The sequence below is a fragment of the Dendrobates tinctorius genome, unplaced genomic scaffold, assembly GCF_039654945.1.
Source record: "Dendrobates tinctorius isolate UK_male_01 unplaced genomic scaffold, ASM3965494v1 ptg000095l, whole genome shotgun sequence".
In the NCBI taxonomy this organism is placed as follows: Eukaryota; Metazoa; Chordata; class Amphibia; order Anura; family Dendrobatidae; genus Dendrobates; species Dendrobates tinctorius.
Window position 1 is genome coordinate 21,829,368 of NW_027361763.1, and position 20,462 is coordinate 21,849,829.

The 20,462-nt window shown below is 45.1% G+C and overlaps 1 protein-coding gene across 1 annotated transcript in view; it reads left to right on the top strand.

Moving 5' to 3' along the window:
• The window catches only part of LOC141098819 (vomeronasal type-2 receptor 26-like), a 103,046-nt gene extending 97,013 nt beyond the window's left edge, over positions 1-6,033 (top strand). The window contains exon 3 of the mRNA XM_073586792.1: positions 5,561-6,033. Within this exon, the coding sequence (XP_073442893.1) occupies positions 5,561-6,033 (473 nt within the window). The remainder of the gene's footprint in view (positions 1-5,560) is intronic.
• Positions 6,034-20,462: the final 14,429 nt, after the last annotated feature.

Genomic DNA, 20,462 nt, shown 5'->3' on the forward strand with positions numbered 1-20,462 from the left:
ACATTCACTCAGAGCACTACATTGTCCTCGCAGTGTACAGAGCCAGATTTTGACCCTGATGAGACTCAGGTGCCCCTTCCCGCACACTATACCACCATACACGGTGACACAGAGAAAGGTGCACATGACATAGAAGAGGAGGTGATGGATGACCCAGTTGTTGACCCAGATTGGCATCCATTGGGGGAAGAGGGTGCTGCTTCCAATAGCTCAGATGAGGAGCATCCACAGCAGACATCGACATCGCAACAGCTGTTATCTGGCAGGCCCGGAGCACTCCAAAGACAGGTTCCAAACATCAAAAGAGTTGCTGGACAGCTTGTCCAGAGGGTCAAAAGATCAAAGCGTGCTAGGCCGCAAAATGTCTGCCAAAGTAGGAAGAGTGCAGTGTGGCACTTTTTTGAACAAAATCCTCATGATCAGGCCAAGGTTATCTGTAAGAAGTGCGCAAAGACCTTTAGCCGAGGGAAAAATCTGAAAAATTTGAATACCAGTTGCATGCTTAGACATTTAACCAGCATGCACTTGCAAGCGTGGACACAACACCAAACCTCAAGTGCCACATGTGCAACTGATCAAAACGAAGGTAGTCAGCAATGCTACATTGTTTCCCCCACTGTAAGCCCACCGGTTAGCACAGCAGCAAATGTTGAGGTGTCGTTGCAAGACCACAGCAGTCAGGGAATCCCACTGTTATATCAACGAAAGACTGATTCTAGGCCATCAGAAAGAACACCAACTCCATCACCATCATCAACCCTCTCTCAGTCCGCCCTGTCCACCGCTACTTCCACCATATGCAGCTCTCAAGTCCAGCTCACCCTCCCAGACACTATGAGTAGGTCAAGAAAGTACTCAGTCTCTCATCCGCATACACTGGGTTTGAACGCCCACATTGCCAAACTAATCTCGTTTGAGATGATGCCCTTTCGGTTGGTGGAAAGCACAGCTTTCCACGAACTCATGGCCTATGCAGTACCACGCTATGACCTACCCAGTCGCCACTTCACTCGCAAAGCCATCCCAGCCCTCCACCATCATGTGAAAGACCGCATTGTCCATGCACTCAAGCAGTCAGTGAGCGGAAAGGTGCACCTCACAACTGATGCATGGTCCAGTCGGCATGGCCAGAGCCGTTACGTGTCCATCACTGCGCACTGGGTTATTGTGGTGGATGCAGGGTCCACAGGGGACAGCGGTGGTGGGACAGTGCTGCCTAGCCCACGGTATAGGAAACAGTTGGCTGTAGGCGTTCGACCCTCCTCCTCCTCCTCCTCCAGAAGCGAAAGCTCGTCCACAGAGCGTAGTCGTACGAGCACTCCATCTGCAGCTGCCACTGTTGCACACGATGTGTCCCCCTATCGAGCAGCTAGTGGAAAGCGTCAGCAGGCTGTGTTGCAGATGATGTGTTTGGGCGACAGACACACCGCCGAGGTGCTGGCCGAGTACTTGAAGCGACAAACTGAGTCATGGCTGGGCAGTGTACATCTTGAGGCAGGCAAGGTAGTTAGTGATAACAGCCGTAATTTTGTGGCAGCCATAGCCCTTTCAAAACTCAGCCACATACCTTGCTTGGCTCACACCTTGAACCTGGTGGTGCAGTGCTTCCTCAAAAATTATCCGGAGTTAACAGCCCTGCTCCAGAAGGTGCGAAGACTGTGCGCGCACATCCGCCGGTCGCCTGTACACTCCGTTCGTATGCAGAAGCTGCAGCGATTGCTCCACCTTCCCAACCACCGCCTCATTATCGACATTGCAACAAGGTGGAACTCCACCCTGCACATGGTGGAGCGGCTGTGCGAGCAGAGGCAGGCCATAATGCATTTGTGGGAGGATACACGGCCAGGCACTTTGAGAGCAGACATGGAGTTGACAGGCGTGCAGTGTTCGAAGCTGAAAGACCTTTGTAAAGTCCTTCAGTGTTTTGAGGAATGCACACGGCTGGTAAGCGCAGACGACGCCATCCTAAGCATGAGCATCCCACTTATGCGTCTGCTCATGCAAACTTTGACGCACCTTAAGGAGCAGGCGTCTGCAGCCAATGTTGATGAGGAGGAAGAGAAGGAGGGAATCCTTGATGACATTCAGCCATTGTCTGCTCAGGGACCTCTCCTGGACGAGGTGGAGGAAGAAGAGGAGGAGGAGGAGGATGATGGGGATGATTACTTAGGGGAGGAGGCTGCATCTCGTGGGGCAAGTGAAAATGTTGGCGTGGCAAGGTCTGGTACAGGGTTTGTGCGTGACTGGAGGGATGTGGATTTGCCAGAAAGTGCTCCTCCACCCAGCACTCGCAGTGCATCATTGACACCGGGAACATTGGCCCACATGTCAGATTATGCCTTGCGGATCCTAAAAAGGGACCCCCGCATTGCCAAAATGATGAACGATGACGACTTCTGGTTTGCCAGCATCCTGGATCCACGCTATAAAGGCAAATTACAAAACATCATGCCACAGGAGAACCTTGACCTAATATTGGCTAATAAACAAGCAACTCTGGTAAATCGGTTGCTTGAGGCATTCCCAGCACACAGCAGCGGTGATGGTTTTCACACGAGCCGTACGGGCCGGGGGCAGCTTGGCAGAGGTGTTCGTGGTGCACACAGCAGAAGTGGCGTTGGAGACAGGGGTTTCATGACAATGTTGTGGACTGATTTTTCAAATACCGCTCACACAACTGGTAATACTGCATCGATGGAAAGTGACAGGAGACAGCAGTTGTCAACTATGGTTACAAACTACTTTTCCTCCCATATCGATGTTCTCCCACACAGGTCATTCCCCTTTGACTATTGGGCCGCTAAACTGGACACCTGGCCTGAATTGGCCCAATATGCCTTACAGGAGCTCGCTTGCCCAGCTGCAAGTGTGCTATCGGAAAGAGTCTTCAGTGCAGCTGGATCAATCCTGACAGAAAAAAGGACCCGTCTGTCAACCCAAAATGTGGATGATCTAACCTTCATTAAAATGAACCACGCATGGGTTTCCAAGGATTTTGTCCCACCTTCCCCTGATGACACATAGGGTGACAGAAAAATGGCTTGCTTTGGTCCACCTCTTCCTGGTACTTCACCTATTTCGCCTTTTGCATCAGCTGAATGTCCAACATCAACATATGCCACTTTCTAAAACTCCCTAACTGTGCTGCCTCCCCCCCATGGCCGGGGTCACCACCTACCGCACGACACCGTGCGAGTGCCGTTGCCCTGGACAGGTGGGTAGGCCGACTCTTGGGCACGGGCACTGGCACAGGGTCCCTCATAGTGCAATCAAGTGTCTCTGACGGTGGTGGTGCACACCCGCCGTCAGACACACCGCTGTACTATGAGGGGCCCAGTGCCAGTACCGACGCCCACGAGTGGGCCCCCCTTGCTTGGGCAGGGCCCCAGCATTTGCAATCTTTACCTCTCCCTGCTCCTCCGCTGTGTAATCTGGGCCGTCAAATCCATACTGTGCCTGACACCGTCTGAGCCTGCCTCCTGAGACATATATTTTGAATGTGTACGCTATCCATACATGTTATCCGGGAATACGGTACCCTTTCTAACCTTTGTGCAATCACATGCAATCCATACTGTGCCTGACACCGTCTGATCCTGCCTCCTGAGACATATATTTTGAATGTGTACGCTATCCATACATGTTATCCAGGGATACGGTACCCATTCTAACCTTTGTGCAATCACGTGCAATCCTTACTGGGCCTGACACCGTCTGAGCCTGCCTCCTGAGACATATATTTTGAATGTGTACGCTATCCATACATGTTATCCGGGGATACGGTACCCTTTCTAACCTTTGTGCAATCACGTGCAATCCATACTGGGCCTAACACCGTCTGAGCCTGCCTCCTGAGACATATATTTTGAATGTGTACGCTATCCATACATGTTATCCGGGGATACGGTACCCTTTCTAACCTTTGTGCAATCACGTGCAATCCATACTGTGCCTGACACCGTCTGAGCCTGCCTCCTGAGACATATATTTTGAATGTGTACGCTATCCATACATGTTATCCAGGGATACGGTACCCTTTCTAACCTTTGTGCAATCACGTGCAATCCATACTGGGCCTGACACCATCTGAGCCTGCCTCCTGAGACATATTTTGAATGTGTACGCTATCCATACATGTTATCCAGGGATACGGTACCCTTTCTAACCTTTGTGCAATCACGTGCAATCCATACTGTGCCTGACACCGTCTGAGCCTGCCTCCTGAGACATATATTTTGAATGTGTACGCTATCCATACATGTTATCCAGGGATACGGTACCCTTTCTAACCTTTGTGCAATCACGTGCAATCCATACTGGGCCTAACACCGTCTGAGCCTGCCTCCTGAGACATATATTTTGAATGTGTACGCTATCCATACATGTTATCCGGGGATACGGTACTCTTTCTAACCTTTGTGCAATCACGTGCAATCCATACTGGGCCTAACACCGTCTGAGCCTGCCTCCTGAGACATATATTTTGAATGTGAAAACAAGAAATAGTCAAAAATAAGCATATATAAATTATAATAAATACTGAAGAAAATAACTTCAATCCAAAAAAATAAGGCCAAAGCCTAAAGGTAATCAGAAGAGGAAATGCTCCCATTGAGAGTACACACAGGGAAAAACGGAGCAGAGAACGCCATCCAATAAAAAACAATAATTTATTGATTCAAGTAAATGACAATACAAAAGTAAACATATCAATAATGACTTAATAATAAAAGGGAAAAGGAGGCATACAAAGGCCAAAAAACAAAGGTACACATGGTGGTCCTGTGACCAAGAGTTATAAGATGTATAAAGCGACAATATAATATAATAAATCCCGGGCAAAAACCCATACAGAGTATAATTAATATTGTCCAGAGCATTTAAACAAGTCAAATGCCCCTCAGTATTTAAATAGTGTCACTTACACATGATCGCCAGTATGCCAAAGTGCGCCTCTGTGACCCCCTGACGCGCGTTTCGCGTTGAATGCTTTCTCAAAAGGGGTACATATAAATGCCATATCCTTGATGCTTATATAGTGTCATCAATCAGTGCCGGAGTATTTGGGCGCACGCGCCAATGACGTCACCCGCGATCATGAGTAAGTGACACTATTTAAATACTGAGGGGCATTTGACTTGTTTAAATGCTCTGGACAATATTAATTATACTCTGTATGGGTTTTTGCCTGGGATTTATTATATTATATTGTCGCTTTATACATCTTATAACTCTTGGTCACAGGACCACCATGTGTACCTTTGTTTTTTGGCCTTTGTATCCCTCCTTTTCCCTTTTATTATTAAGTCATTATTGATATGTATACTTTTGTATTGTCATTTACTTGAATCAATAAATTATTGTTTTTTATTGGATGGTGTTCTCTGCTCCGTTTTTCCCTGTGTGTACTCTCAATGGGACCATTTCCTCTTCTGATTACCTTTAGGCTTTGGCCTTATTTTTTTGGATTGAAGTTATTTTCTTCAGTATTTATTATAATTTATATATGCTTATTTTTGACTATTTCTTGTTTTCATATGTGATTTCTGTGTATTCACAGCTACTAGTCATAAGCAAATGGATTACCGTGCTCGAGACCAAACGTGGTTGTCTCAACTTCAGGAGGTTTTTAAGGAGGATACTGTTGGTATTTTTAATACGAATGGTGGTGGTGCAAAGGAACAAATTTCTAAACTTAGGACGCTGTTGCACAGACGGACGAGATTGTGGTGGAACAAGGCTTCTTTGGGGCAATATCTCACCCGCTCTTTAATTCCAAGAGGTTTACGGGTGCAAATTTTTCCTGCATTTTCTGTTGAGGACCTTACTTTTAAAAAAGAATGGGAGGAGACTGCTAATAAGTGCTCTCAGGGCTTTATGGAATTGTTAGTTAGGTTGGATGAAAGAAAACTGGGAGAACTGGAAAAAGAGATTGATGTGATTCAAATCTCTCTAAAAGAGACTTTAACTGTTGACGCTTTGGACAAACTAAATGGAGACCTTGAGAAGGACCTGACAAAATGCGAACAGTAAATATGTGCTGTCAAGTCCAAAAAATTACAGAGAGATTATTCAGACTCTATGGAAAACAAAGTATATAGATGGAAGAATAGGATAACCAGGGCGAAATCTGTTCCTCAATCACGCTCTGGTTCATTATCATCTTTTACTTCCGCTGATGAAGCTAGTGTCAAATCTGACCAGACAAAGACTTCTGGGACTGATAATGCTAGGACAACAATATCCACCAGAGTTACCAGAGGGCGTCATGCCAATAAACGGAGGCAATACATATCGCCCACTCACGAACGTAGGGTTAAAAACTCTAGATTACAGGTAATAAATTTATCTTCACATATCCTTTCTGAGACACAGTTGGAGGTGTTACAATTGGGCTTGAATTTTGTCCCTAATAATGGCTTTGACTTTTTTACAGTCTTGAAAGACTTACACTTATTCTGTCGCAAATTGATCCTACGAAAATTACACCACCGTGTGGAAGGTGATTTTAATGCAGTGGAACAACAAGCAGTTGCTGATTTGGAGGATCTTTTGAAAGAACAACAATCTGACAGTGTAGGTATTGGTATTGTACCACGTTCAATTATGCCACGTTCACTCGCGTTCCCTCCCTTGTCATTATGCCCACAGGTGGATATCTTTTGTAAATTGGTCACTGAGGACCTGCGAAGGATATCAGGGAGTGTATGTAGGGATAATCTTACAGCGTTGCAGAGACAGGCTCTGAGAGAGCTGCAATCCCTTGATTCTGTGGTCATAAAACCTGCTGACAAGGGAGAAACGTGGTGATCTGGCCGACAGAAAAGTACGAAAGGGAGGCATTTCGCCAACTTAGGGACAAACAAACCTATCGCATTCTGCCTGGCAACCCCACTGTACTTTTCTCTTTGGAATTGAGGGCCATCTTAGATCATGCTGATGAGTCAGGTATTGTACCGAGGAGGATTTTGGATGCCCTTGTGCCCAAATATCCAAAGGTACCTACCTTTTACTTACTTCCAAAGGTGCACAAGGATATCCGAAATCCTCCCGGAAGACCCATCGTCTCTGGCATAGGGGGGTTGAGCGAAAACATCTGTAAATTTATTGACCACCATCTGAAACCTTTGGTTGAGACGCTCCCCTCCTATGTCAGAGATACCACTGATGTCCTAACCAAAGTCGATGGGTTGTTCTTAGAGGTAGATATGCTCTTAGTAACTATTGACATAGAGTCACTTTATACCTCTATTAGACATAGCGATGGCCTTCGGGCGGTCCGCTTCTTTCTTGAGACTGCCAACTGGGATGGCCATTTTTCTGATTTTATTCTGGATTTATTGGAGTTTGCTTTGACCTAAAATTTTTTTGTTTTCAAAGACAAATTTTATTTACAGTTACAGGGGACTGCAATGGGTGCGGCGTGTGCCCCGGCCTATGCAAACCTGTTTCTTGGTTTTTGGGAGAGGCAGGTTTTCTATGGGGACGGGGCACACGCCGCGGACCAGGTGGTGGGCTGGTTTCGTTACATCGATGATGTATTGATGATATGGAGGGGTGACGAGACCAGCCTATCCAAATTTATGCAGTCCCTTAGTGTGAATTCATTCAACCTTAGATTTACATTTACTCATCATGCGAAATGTATTGATTTTTTGGATATTAAATTGTGTGTGCCAGACAATGGGTCTATTGAGACCGATTTACATCGTAAGGAAACGGCGGTGAATTCTCTTTTACATGCCTCTTCGGCACACAATTTTTCTGTGATTAAAGCCATCCCAGTTGGACAATTTCTAAGAAACAGGCGGACCTGCTCGACTATGGCCCGCTTTGAACAGCAATCTGCTTGCCTCACTGAACGGTTTTGTGATAGAGGTTACAGTAATCGCTGCATTAGAGAGGGTTACAGACGTGCTAAGCGTACTAAAAGGGAAGAACTTCTTGTATCTTCACCTAGGAAGCTCTTGACTGATTCTAAGGAGGTGAGATTTATTTCAACTTCTAACTGTCGTTGGGATCTGATTCGTGATGTATTAACTAAACACTGGTCAGTCCTACATACGGACAAGACCTTGGCTGGGAATTTACCACAGCGTCCTTTGATGGTCCAGCGTAGGGGGAGGAACCTGAAAGACCATTTGGTCAAAAGTCACTACACAACTAAGTCACAATTCATTTTCAATATGAGTAATCCTAGGGTCGGATGTTACCCCTGCGGCACGTGTGTCGCGTGCCCCAATATCCTTAGTAGTGGGACCTTCAGTACATCTGATGGGAGCAGGGAGTACAGAATACGTGAATATATTTCATGTAACACAACTCACGTAATATACTACGCAACATGCCCCTGCCCCCTGATTTATGTAGGTCTCACTTCGAGGGAGTTAAAAGTACGGACGCGCGAGCATGTCCGTGACATCGCTGCCGCAAGGGACGCTGTGGATCCCACTTTACTCAAGACTCTACCGAGACATTTTTTGTTATGCCATGGTTCTGATCCCAGTGGCCTTAGGGTGAGAGGCATTGATAGGGTTCACGGTGGGGTCAGGGGTGGCAATTTGGTCCGCCTTCTGGCACAACGTGAGTGTAGGTGGATAGTGACTCTTGACACTATTACACCTAAGGGACTTAATGAAAAACTTACCTTCGTCCCTTTTCTTTAGAAATAAACTCCCCCCCCCCCTTTTTTTGCCTTTCTACCCATCTTTGTCTTAGTCTCTGCGGCAGCGTCCGTTCATGTATCTATGCTTATACATATATACATGTGTGTGCATTTGTATGCATGTAATTTATGCCCTTAAAAATGAATTTGCACCACCGTCCCATGTTTTAATATCGCATTTTAATTTTGTCATGTCTTTTTGTCTTTTAGTTTTTCCCTTTATAGTTTTTGCCTTGCCGGATTTTATTTCTTCGGAACCTATGTTGGTTATGATGCCCCATTATCCCATTTTGGGTTAATTCCTGGATGTGGGACACTATCGAATATCGAATACAAACCAAGGGATTCCGTCTAATTGGATGAGAAGATTTTTTTGTTTCTTGTTATTTCAGTTTTTTGCCTATATACACACATATTGTTTATTTTCTATGTATATATAAATTATATGTGTATTTTTTGTGTTTGTATCATCCTTATCATTTTTTTGTCACTATTTTTTGTATATATTAGTATCATAATATTTTATGATGTAAATATAGATTTGCACTTTGTCATTCTGAAGATGCACATTTGCACTTTATATTATTCTCTTGAATACCACTAATGTCGCGCTGATACGTGCACTACCCCCTTGCGGTCTATTTCAGCATTGGATCATTCTAATTTTCTTTCTTTTTTTCTGTGTATTTGGGCTGATTCTCACCCTCTCCAATATGGCTGCCGCCCTGGTCTTCAGCAAAATGGCGGCTATGGTGCGCACGCGCGCTTTGCCTCACGCCCCTCCCACCTTCCCCCGTGGCTATCTGTATTAGCTTGGCGCGCATGTGTATGACGTCAGCAGGTGGAGTTCCACCTACATGCGCGCCGTCTAGTGACGGCCACGGGGGTGGGAGGTAACGTTCTTGGCGGGTGACGTCATTGGCGCGTGCGCCCAAATACTCCGGCACTGATTGATGACACTATATAAGCATCAAGGATATGGCATTTATATGTACCCCTTTTGAGAAAGCATTCAACGCGAAACGCGCGTCAGGGGGTCACAGAGGCGCACTTTGGCATACTGGCGATCATGAGTAAGTGACACTATTTAAATACTGAGGGGCATTTGACTTGTTTAAATGCTCTGGACAATATTAATTATACTCTGTATGGGTTTTTGCCCGGGATTTATTATATTATATTGTCGCTTTATACATCTTATAACTCTTGGTCACAGGACCACCATGTGTACCTTTGTTTTTTGGCCTTTGTATCCCTCCTTTTCCCTTTTATTATTAAGTCATTATTGATATGTATACTTTTGTATTGTCATTTACTTGAATCAATAAATTATTGTTTTTTATTGGATGGTGTTCTCTGCTCCGTTTTTCCCTGTGTGTACTATATATTTTGAATGTGTACGCTATCCATACATGTTATCCGGGGATACGGTACCCTTTCTAACCTTTGTGCAATCACGTGCAATCCATACTGTGCCTGACACCGTCTGAGCCTGCCTCCTGAGACATATATTTTGAATGTGTACGCTATCCATACATGTTATCCAGGGATACGGTACCCTTTCTAACCTTTGTGCAATCACGTGCAATCCATACTGGGCCTGACACCGTCTGAGCCTGCCTCCTGAGACATATATTTTGAATGTGTACACTATCCATACATGTTATCCAGGGATACGGTACCCTTTCTAACCTTTGTGCAATCACGTGCAATCCATACTGGGCGTGAGAACGGCTGGCGAGCTGTTAAGCAAGCTACAGCACCTGTCCAGACAAGTACAGGGATTCCCTAGCGAGGAGACTTATTTGATTGTTTTCAATGTTGGGACAGCAATTTTTGGGGAGCACTATACTCTGGAGAATGATAGATGGGGCCCACCATACACTGGAACATTCCAAAGGTGGACATCAGACACTGGAGCAGCATTTACAGGGCCCATTATACACTAGAGCATTAGAAATGGGGCCCATTATGTTTGGAGCATTATTTGGGCCCATAAGACAGTGGAGCTTCATCCATGGGGACCAACATATACTGTAGCATTATGTGGAGCTCATCATATACTGTTTCAAACATTATATGGGACCAATGATTCTGTATGGAGAAATAGATGGGCCTCGTCATGAGATGTAAAAAGTGAGGTATTTTTCATTGTACTATACCGCTATTTCTCTGCCGTATCGGAGCATGATGAGTTGTGGTATGTGTTAAAGGGGCGCTCTTTCGCCCAGGGCACATGAAAACCTGCAGCCAGCCCTCCCCCCCACAACTTTAGCCAAATAACCTCCATTTTTCAGTGCGTAACTTGTATTATGAAGTTAATTAAGGTTGACAAGCTTAAGTAAGAAGAATTGATGCTTTTTGCATTCAAATGGGCACTGTAGGTGTGTTTCCTGTCCTCCTCTCACTGCCGACTTTTATTCCCCATTGACTTACATTGGGTTTCGTGTTTCGGGACGACCCCGACTTTTCCCTATAATCGGACGATCTTGCTCGACCCGACTTTTGGAAAAGTCGGGTTTCACGAAACGAAACGCGACCCTAAAAAACCAAAAGTCGCTCAACTCTAATATATACTACATGCAACATACATACTACATATATACCACATGCATGCAACATGCATACTACATATATACTACATGCATGCAACACATATATATATATATATATATAATACATATATACTACATGCAACATACATACATACTACATATGTACCACATGCATGCAACATGCATACTATATATATATACCACATATATACTACATGCATGCAACATACAAATATACTACATATATACCACATGCATACAACGTGCATACTACATATATACTGCATGCATGCAACATACATATATACTACATACAATACATTCATACAATACATACACATAGACATACAGTACATATAACATAGAGTACATACTCACCGTCACTTGTCACTTTGATCCCCGAAGCCATTGTCGTCTATGGAATAAAGATTAAAATAACAAAGCACAAATATACTCACCCCTGATCCGCAGAAGTCCACGGGTGTCCCACAACGATCTTGCGTGGAGAACAGCAGCATCAGCTGATGCTACCGTTCTCTATGGGCTCCAGGAAACCAATGTTGGGAGGTAGGTATCCTTCCGCCCTATATTCCTCCGCCACTGTAAAGAAAAAAAAAGTCCCTAGTCTCATTTCATGGCATTGCTGTGTGAAAAATTTCCCATGCAGCTTTTGCCATAAAGTGAGACTAGGGACTTTTTTTTTTTTTTTACACTGGCGGAGGAATACAGGGCGGAAGGATACCTACCTCCCGACACTGGTTTCCTGGGCCCCGTAGAGAACGGTAGCATCAGCTGATGCTGCTGTTCTCCACGCAAGATCATTGTGGGACACCCGTGGACTTCTGCGGATCAGGGGTGAGTATATTTGTGCTTTGTTATTTTAATCTTTATTCCATAGACGACAATGGCTTCGGGGATCAAAGTGACAAGTGATGATGAGTATGTACTGTATGTTATATATACTATATGTCTATATGTATGTATTGTATGAATGTATTGTATGTAGTATATATGTATGTTGCATGCATGCAGTATATATATATAGTATATATGTAGTATGCATGTTGTATGCATGTGGTATATATGTAGTATATTTGTATGTTGCATGCATGTAGTATATATGTGGTATATATATATATAGTATGCATGTTGCATGCATGTGGTACATATGTAGTATGTATGTATGTATGTTGCATGTAGTATATATGTATTATACATATGTTGCATGCATGTAGTATATATGTAGTATGCATGTTGCATGCATGTGGTATATATGTAGTATGTATGTTGCATGTAGTATATATGTATTATATATATTTCATGCATGTAGTATATATGTAGTATATATGTAGTATGCATGTTGCATGCATGTGGTATATATGTAGTATGATTGTAGTATGTATGTTGCATGTAGTATATATGTATTATATACAGTCATATGTAAAAGTTTGGGCACCCCTATTAATGTTAACCATTTTTCTTTATAACAATTTTGGTTTTTGCAACAGCTATTTCAGTTTCATATATCTAATAACTGATGGACTCAGTTATATTTCTGGATTCAAATGAGGTTTATTGTACTAACAGAAAATGTGCAATCTGCATTTAAACAAAATTTGACCGGTGCAAAAGTATGGGCACCCTTATCATTTTCTTGATTTGAACACTCCTAACTACTTTTTACTGACTTCCTGAAGCACTAAATTGGTTTTGTAACCTCATTGAGCTTTGAACTTCATAGCCAGGTGTATCAAATCATGAGAAAAGGTATTTAAAGTGGCCACTTGCAAGTAGTTCTCCTATTTGATTCTCCTATGAAGAGTGGCATCATGGGCTCCTCAAAACAACTCTCAAATGATCTGAAAACAAAGATTATTCAACATAGCTTTTCAGGGGAAGGATACAAAAAGTTGTCTCAGAGATTTAACCTGTCAGTTTCCACTGTGAGGAACATAGTAAGGAAATGGAAGAACACAGGTACAGTTCTTGTTAAGCCCAGAAGTGGCAGGCCGAGAAAAATATCAGAAAGACAGAGAAGAAGAATGGTGAGAACAGTCAAGGACAATCCACAGACCACCTCCAAAGACCTGCAGCATCATCTTGCTGCAGATGGTGTCACTGTGCATCGGTCAACAATACAGCGCATGCATAACGCCTTTTTGTATGACCAAACAACTCAATCTTTGTTTCATCAGTCCACAGGACCTTCTTCCAAAATGTAACTGGCTTGTCCAAATGTGCTTTTGCAGACCTCAGGCGACTCTGTTTGTGGCGTGCTTGCAGAAACGGCTTCTTTCGCATCACTCTCCCATACAGCTTCTCCTTGTGCAAAGTGCGCTGTATTGTTGACCGATGCACAGTGACACCATCTGCAGCAAGATGATGCTGCCGGTCTTTGGAGGTGGTCTGTGGATTGTCCTTGACTGTTCTCACCATTCTTCTTCTCTGCCTTTCTGATATTTTTCTTGGCCTGCCACTTCTGGGCTTAACAAGAACTGTACCTGTGTTCTTCCATTTCCTTACTATGTTCCCCACAGTGGAAACTGACAGGTTAAATCTCTGAGACAACTTTTTGTATCCTTCCCCTGAAAAGCTATGTTGAATAATCTTTGTTTTCAGATCATTTGAGAGTTGTTTTGAGGAGCCCATGATGCCACTCTTCATAGGAGAATCAAATAGGAGAACTACTTGCAAGTGGCCACTTTAAATACCTTTTCTCATGATTTGATACACCTGGCTATGAAGTTCAAAGCTCAATGAGGTTACAAAACCAATTTAGTGCTTCAGGAAGTCAGTAAAAAGTAGTTAGGAGTGTTCAAATCAAGAAAATGATAAGTGTGCCCATACTTTTGCACCGGTCAAATTTTGTTTAAATGCAGATTGCATATTTTCTGTTAGTACAATAAACCTCATTTGAATCCAGAAATATAACGGAGTCCATCAGTTATTAGATATATGAAACTGAAATACCTGTTGCAAAAACCAAAATTGCTATTAAGAAAAAAGGTTAACATTAATAGGGGTGCCCAAACTTTTACATATGACTGTATATGTTGCATGCATGTTGTATATATGTGGTATATATGTAGTATATATGTATGTTGCATGCATGTAGTATATATGTGGTATATATAGTATACATGTTGCATGCATGTGGTATATATGTAGTATGTATGTTGCATGCATGTAGTATGCATGTTGCATGTAGTATATATGTATGTTGCATGCATGTAGTATATATGTGGTATGCATGTTGCATGCATGCAGTATATATGTTGTATGTATGTATGTTGCATGCATGTAGTATATATGTGGTATATATGTAGTATGCATTTTGCATGTAGTATATATGCAGTATATATGTATGTTGCATGCATGTAGTATGCATGTTGCATGTATGTAGTATGTATGTAGCATGTAGTATGTATGTAGTATGTATTTTTATTTTTTTTTACATTCAACACATAGGCCGGATGATGGGACTACTGTCCCATCATTGGCTAATGTGTCAATCACAGTCACGGTAGCAGGCATCGCCCGATGGGACTTGTAGTCCCATCGGACGATCCTGCACAGACCCCCGCAGCCTGCACACACCCCCGGCAGGCTGGTACAGACCCCCGGCAGGCCAGTACAGACCACCGCAGGCCGCTCAGACCCCCGGACAGTCGGTACAGACCACCGGCAGGCCAGCACAGCCCCCCGGCAGGCCGGTACAGACCCACGGCAGTCCGCAAAGACCCCCGGGCAGTCGACACAGACCCCCGGGCAGTCGGCACAGACCCCCGGGCAGTCGGCACAGACCCCCGGGCAGTCGGCACAGACCCCCGGCAGGCCAGCACAGACCCCCGGCAGGCCGGTACAGACCCACGGCAGTCCGCACAGACCCCCGGGCAGTCGGCACAGACCACCGGCAGGCCGACACAGCCCCCCGGAAGGCCGGTACAGACCCCCGGGCAGTCGGCACAGCCCCCAGGCAGGCCGGTACAGCCCCCTCGCAGGCAGGTGCAGACCCACGGCAGTCCGCACAGACCCCCGGGCAGTCGGCACAGACCCCTGGCAGGCCAGCACAGCCTCCCGGCAGTCGACACAGACCCCCGGGCAGTCGGCACAGACCTCCGGCAGGCCAGCGCAGCCCCCTGGCAGGCCGGTACAGACCCCCAGCAGTCCACACAGACCCCCGGGCAGTCGGCACAGACCCCCGGACAGTCGGCACAGCCCCGCGGCAGGCTGGTACAGACCCCCGGCAGTCCGCTCAGACCCCCAGACAGTCGGCACAGACCACCGGCAGGCCGGCACAGCCCCCCGGCAGGCCGGTACAGACCCCCGGCAGGCCGCTCAGACCCCCGGACAGTTGGTACAGACCACCGGCAGGCCGGCACAGCCCCCCGGCAGGCCGGTACAGACCCCCGCAGCCTGCACAGACTCCCGGACAGTCGGTACAGACCACCGGCAGGCCAGCACAGCCCCCCCGGCAGGCCGGTACAGACCCTCGGACAGTCGGCACAGACCCCCGGTATATATGTAGTATGCATGTTGCATGCATGTAGTATATATGTGGTATATATGTAGTATGCATGTTGCATGCATGTGGTATATATGCAGTATGTATGTATGTTGCACGCATGTGGTATATATGCAGTATGTATGTATGTAGCATGTACTACTGTCCCATCATTGGCTAATGTGTCAATCACCGTCATGGTAGCAGGCATCGCCCGATGGGACTTGTAGTCCCATCGGACGATCCTGCACAGACCCCCGCAGTCTGCTCAGACCCCCGGACAGTCGGCACAGACGACCGGCAGGCCGGCACAGCCCCCCGGCAGTCCGCACAGACACCCGGGCAGTCGGAACAGACCACCCGCAGGCCGGCACAGCCCCCCGGCAGTCAGTACAGACCACCCGCAGGCCGGCACAGCCCCCCGGCAGGCCGGTACAGACACCCGGGCAGTCGGTACAGAGCCCCGGCAGTCCGCACAGACCCCCGGGTAGTCGGCACAGACCTCCGGAAGGTCCGTACACCCCCCCGAGAGGCTGTACAAGGAGAGAAAAGGGTTTTTCTTATTCCGATACCGGAAGTCCCATAGACTTGGATGGGACTTCCGGTATCGGAATCGGCGATACCCGATACTTTTTTCGTATTGGGCCAATACCATCCGATCCGATATTTTAGGGTATCGGATGGTATCGCTCAACACTAATTGTATGTAGTATATATGTATGTTGCATGCATGTAGTATATATGTAGTATGCATGTTGCATGCATGTGGTATATATGTAGTATGTATGTTGCATGCATGTAGTGTATGTATGTAGTATGTATGTAGCATGTATGTTGCATGTATGTAGCATGTAGTGTGTATGTTGCATGTATGTAGCATGTAGTATATAAGTAGTATGTATGTTACATGTAGTATATATAGTATATATGTAGTATGCATGTTGCATGCATGTAGCATATATGTGGTATATATGCATTATGCATGTTTCATGCATGTAGTATATATGTTGTATGTATGTAGCATGTATGTAGTATGTATGTTGCATGTATGCAGCATTTAGTATATATGTAGTATGTATGTTACATGTAGTATATATAGTATATATGTAGTATGTATGTTGCATGCATGTAGTATATATGTTGTATGTATGTTGCATGCATGTAGTATATATGTAGTATGTATGTAGTATGTAGCATGTATGTAGTATGTAGCATGTATGTGGTATGTATGTTACATGTAGTATATATGTAGTATGCATGTTGTATGTATGTAGCATGTAATTTTTTTTTTTTTTTTTTTACATTCAACACATTAGCCGGATGATGGGACTACTACTGTCCCATCATTGGCTAATGTGTCAATCACTGTCATGGTAGCAGGCATCGCCCGATGGGACTTGTAGTCCCATCGGACGATGCCTGCACAGACCCCGGAGCCTGCACAGACCACCGGCAGGCCGGCACAGCCCCCCGGCAGGCCGGCACAGACCCCCGGGCAGTCGGCACAGACCCCCGGAGCCTGCACAGACCACCGGCAGGCCGGCACAGCCCCCCGGCAGGCCGGTAGACCCCCGGAGCCTGCACAGACCACCGGCAGTCGGTACAGACCCCCGGACAGTCGGCACAGACACCCCGAAGGCCCGAACTGATGGCGCATCATGAAGACGTCATTTCAGCAGCCAATCAGAGCCACAAAAGTGGCTCATTGCATTTTGGACTTCCGATTCTGGTATCCGATACGAAAAAAGTATCGGTACTCGGTATCGGAATTCCGATACGGCAAATATCGGCCGATACCCGATACTTGCGGTATCGGAAAGCTCAACACTATCCATGGTACAATGGCCTGCACTTGTTTTTGGTCTAGAGGAAGTGGGTTCCTGAGGGGCCAAAATTCATCGAATAGATCATGAAATCTTTGTCTAAACAGAAAATATCTGTGCGGTGGTACCTTTTGGGCTATGGGGACATACAATAGAAACAGGAGCTTCCACTCATTGGCTGCATTCACTGATTCTCGTGATTGCAATTCCTTAATTTCCCACCTTATAACTCTGTGTTCGCTGCAACACAGATCCTCTAACCGTTGCAGGCCATCGACAATTATTGCATCGACTTCATCTTTGGCAGATGATCGCTTGTGTCCACGCTGTGCTTGCAAACGGGCACTGAAAACAGGAGCCACGGTACCACTGTCCATTGATCGTGGCTCGCTCAGGACAGACACATCTTCAGTGCTCGTCTGTTGGCTTGTTTCCTGTCGAGATGGGTCTGATGCCTCTGCCTCTCGAGGCGCAGCTGTACTGCAGATCGTTCTACCAAAATAAAAAAATATTGATTTTCATAAACACTTGTTGCTCTCACACATTTTACCAACACAAACAATAACATAATGTTTACTTACGATCGCTGGGACAACGTTTTTCGTAGAAACATCAATTGCTCGTAATGAACATATGGGGTGACTCCTTTTTCTGAAGATCCACTGGGGGTATTTGACTGTTCCGGTAGTCACGGACAAATCTATATCTTACTGATCTCCACCGGGTATGGACTGCATCGGCTAAAACGAAAAATACAAAACCCAAAAAAATTATTTTTCTTAACAATCATAAAGAACATTTAAAAAATTTAAGTTGACTGTTAATTACCAATTTTTTTTTCCAGAGGAGGGGGACTTCATCAGATACCGAGGGACCAACTCGCAAATTATCTTTTCCCACAACCTCCGGATTTTAATAAGATCATTGTGCTAACTGTCTCTTTGGTCCCATATGGACGGATTCACCTGCACCAATGTTATCAGTGTGTCACGGGGTTGCAGCGACAGAACAGAGCCAGAAGACCACATTGTCTGATGGCTCCTGCTTTGTCACTAAGAAGAAGCACTTCTGCGCTGTATTAAGGGTGTTTGTTTTCTTTCAGCAGAACAGGGGTTAATCCGCCATGTGGAAATCCCAGCTTTCTGCAGTGCTTGGGTAACCACTTCTCTTTCCTATAAAAACTAGGTCTGAAGGCCAGATCATTGTCTGAGATAGCATTTGCTACAAGGATCTGGAGAGAGAGAGAGCAGTTGGTGTTTGGAGTGCTGGAGGAGTTTATTGTGCGACTGTTGCTTGGTTTGTACGCTTGGAGATTCCTCATCCATTCCTGCCTTGCTTTCTTCCCCAGTCCTTCACACCCTGGTGTATACCTCAGTTGCTTGAGAGAGCATTATTTGTGAGTGGAATTTTCTTTTACCCTTGTCTCATCCCCTGTCTGTGGGGTTGGTGTACTTCTGTACACCGTAGCGCCTCTCTTCCTCAGGAGGGGGGAAGGGGACAGATGCAGGGCTAAAGCTAGGAAACAGGGCTAGGGCGGAGGCCCCGGCATCTTCACCATCTGAGGTATCCCGGGGAACAGGGTGAGTTAGGGTGCCCCCTAGTGTCAGGGCCTGGAAAAGGTGCCCCTGGTCCCAGTTTACTCGCCCGCCCAATTGTGACACAGTGTCTCATTTTCGATGTCCAAGGGCTCTTCATCAACCTCAGTGTGCCTTTTTTTATGGCTGCTTGGACTATGTAAACACAAAGTTTTTTATCAACATTTTTAAGTGTATTTGTTCACAATACGTTTATCACATCCCCACATAACAATAATTTTCAACCTCCTTTTCAGCAATTTGTAAATTTTTTACACTTTCAGTTTCTAAAAATATAAATTGTAATGTTATTCGTTTATAGTAATATGTTTGTTGGGTGTCCATGTTTGGTTGTTTTGGTTAATGTTATGAAACGATTGCATTTTTTTTTTAAAAAAGCGTTTTAAACGTAGTTAAATTGTGGTGTTTCATGTGTTTTGTAAGTATTGTATCTAAAATGATTTGTTGAAACAAAAAAAAACCTTTAAATTGGGTTGGTTAAAAATGCATACTTTGTGTGATAATTACCACTTCAAGGTGAGGTGATGAAGCACGAAATAACCTACAAGGAGTTTTGCGATTCATGTTGCAATTTATGTTGAAAAAAGAACATTTGTTCTGGCATGTACCTTTTTGGCCGCTTTATGCTATGTGCACACAGTGTGGATCCTCCCACGGATTTTTACTAAATCCGCAGGTCAAATGACCTGCATTTTTCCTGCGGATTTCTTCCTGTTTTTTCGCGGTTTTACTGTGGTTTTTGTGTGGTTTTCCACTGCGGTTTTCCACCTGTGGATTTGTAGAATGGAGCAGGTGGAAAGCTGCAGCGAAACCACACAAAAGAAGTTACATGCAGCTTTTTATTTCCGCACAAAAAAACGCAGCATGTGCACAGCGGGTTTTTTTTACATAGGCTTTAATGGTACTGTACATCACCTGCAGTTCTGCTGCAGATCCGCAGTGGCAAATCCGCTGCGGATCTGCTGCAGAATCCGCACCGTGTGCACAGGGCCTTAGACTGTTTTTGGAGGGTGGCCTGGTCGGATTCGGATCCGAAGATTCCTATAATTTGCAATAAAAACATTACATATGATTCCCCTCAATACACTAGAGTGCCACACAACATTTTTTAGGGCTTTTTATAAATGGGATGACTTTACTGATTCCGATGAGGAGATGGCAGACACATGCTGCGGCTCGATCCCTCGCTATCCGTCATCTGTGCACATACAAAACCATACATTTAGTTCATATACATCGGACGGCGACTACACATTCATAGGATGTATCTATTGTACTTGCATTGCCTCAGGTCGCTCACACACTAGACACCCTGTGCTG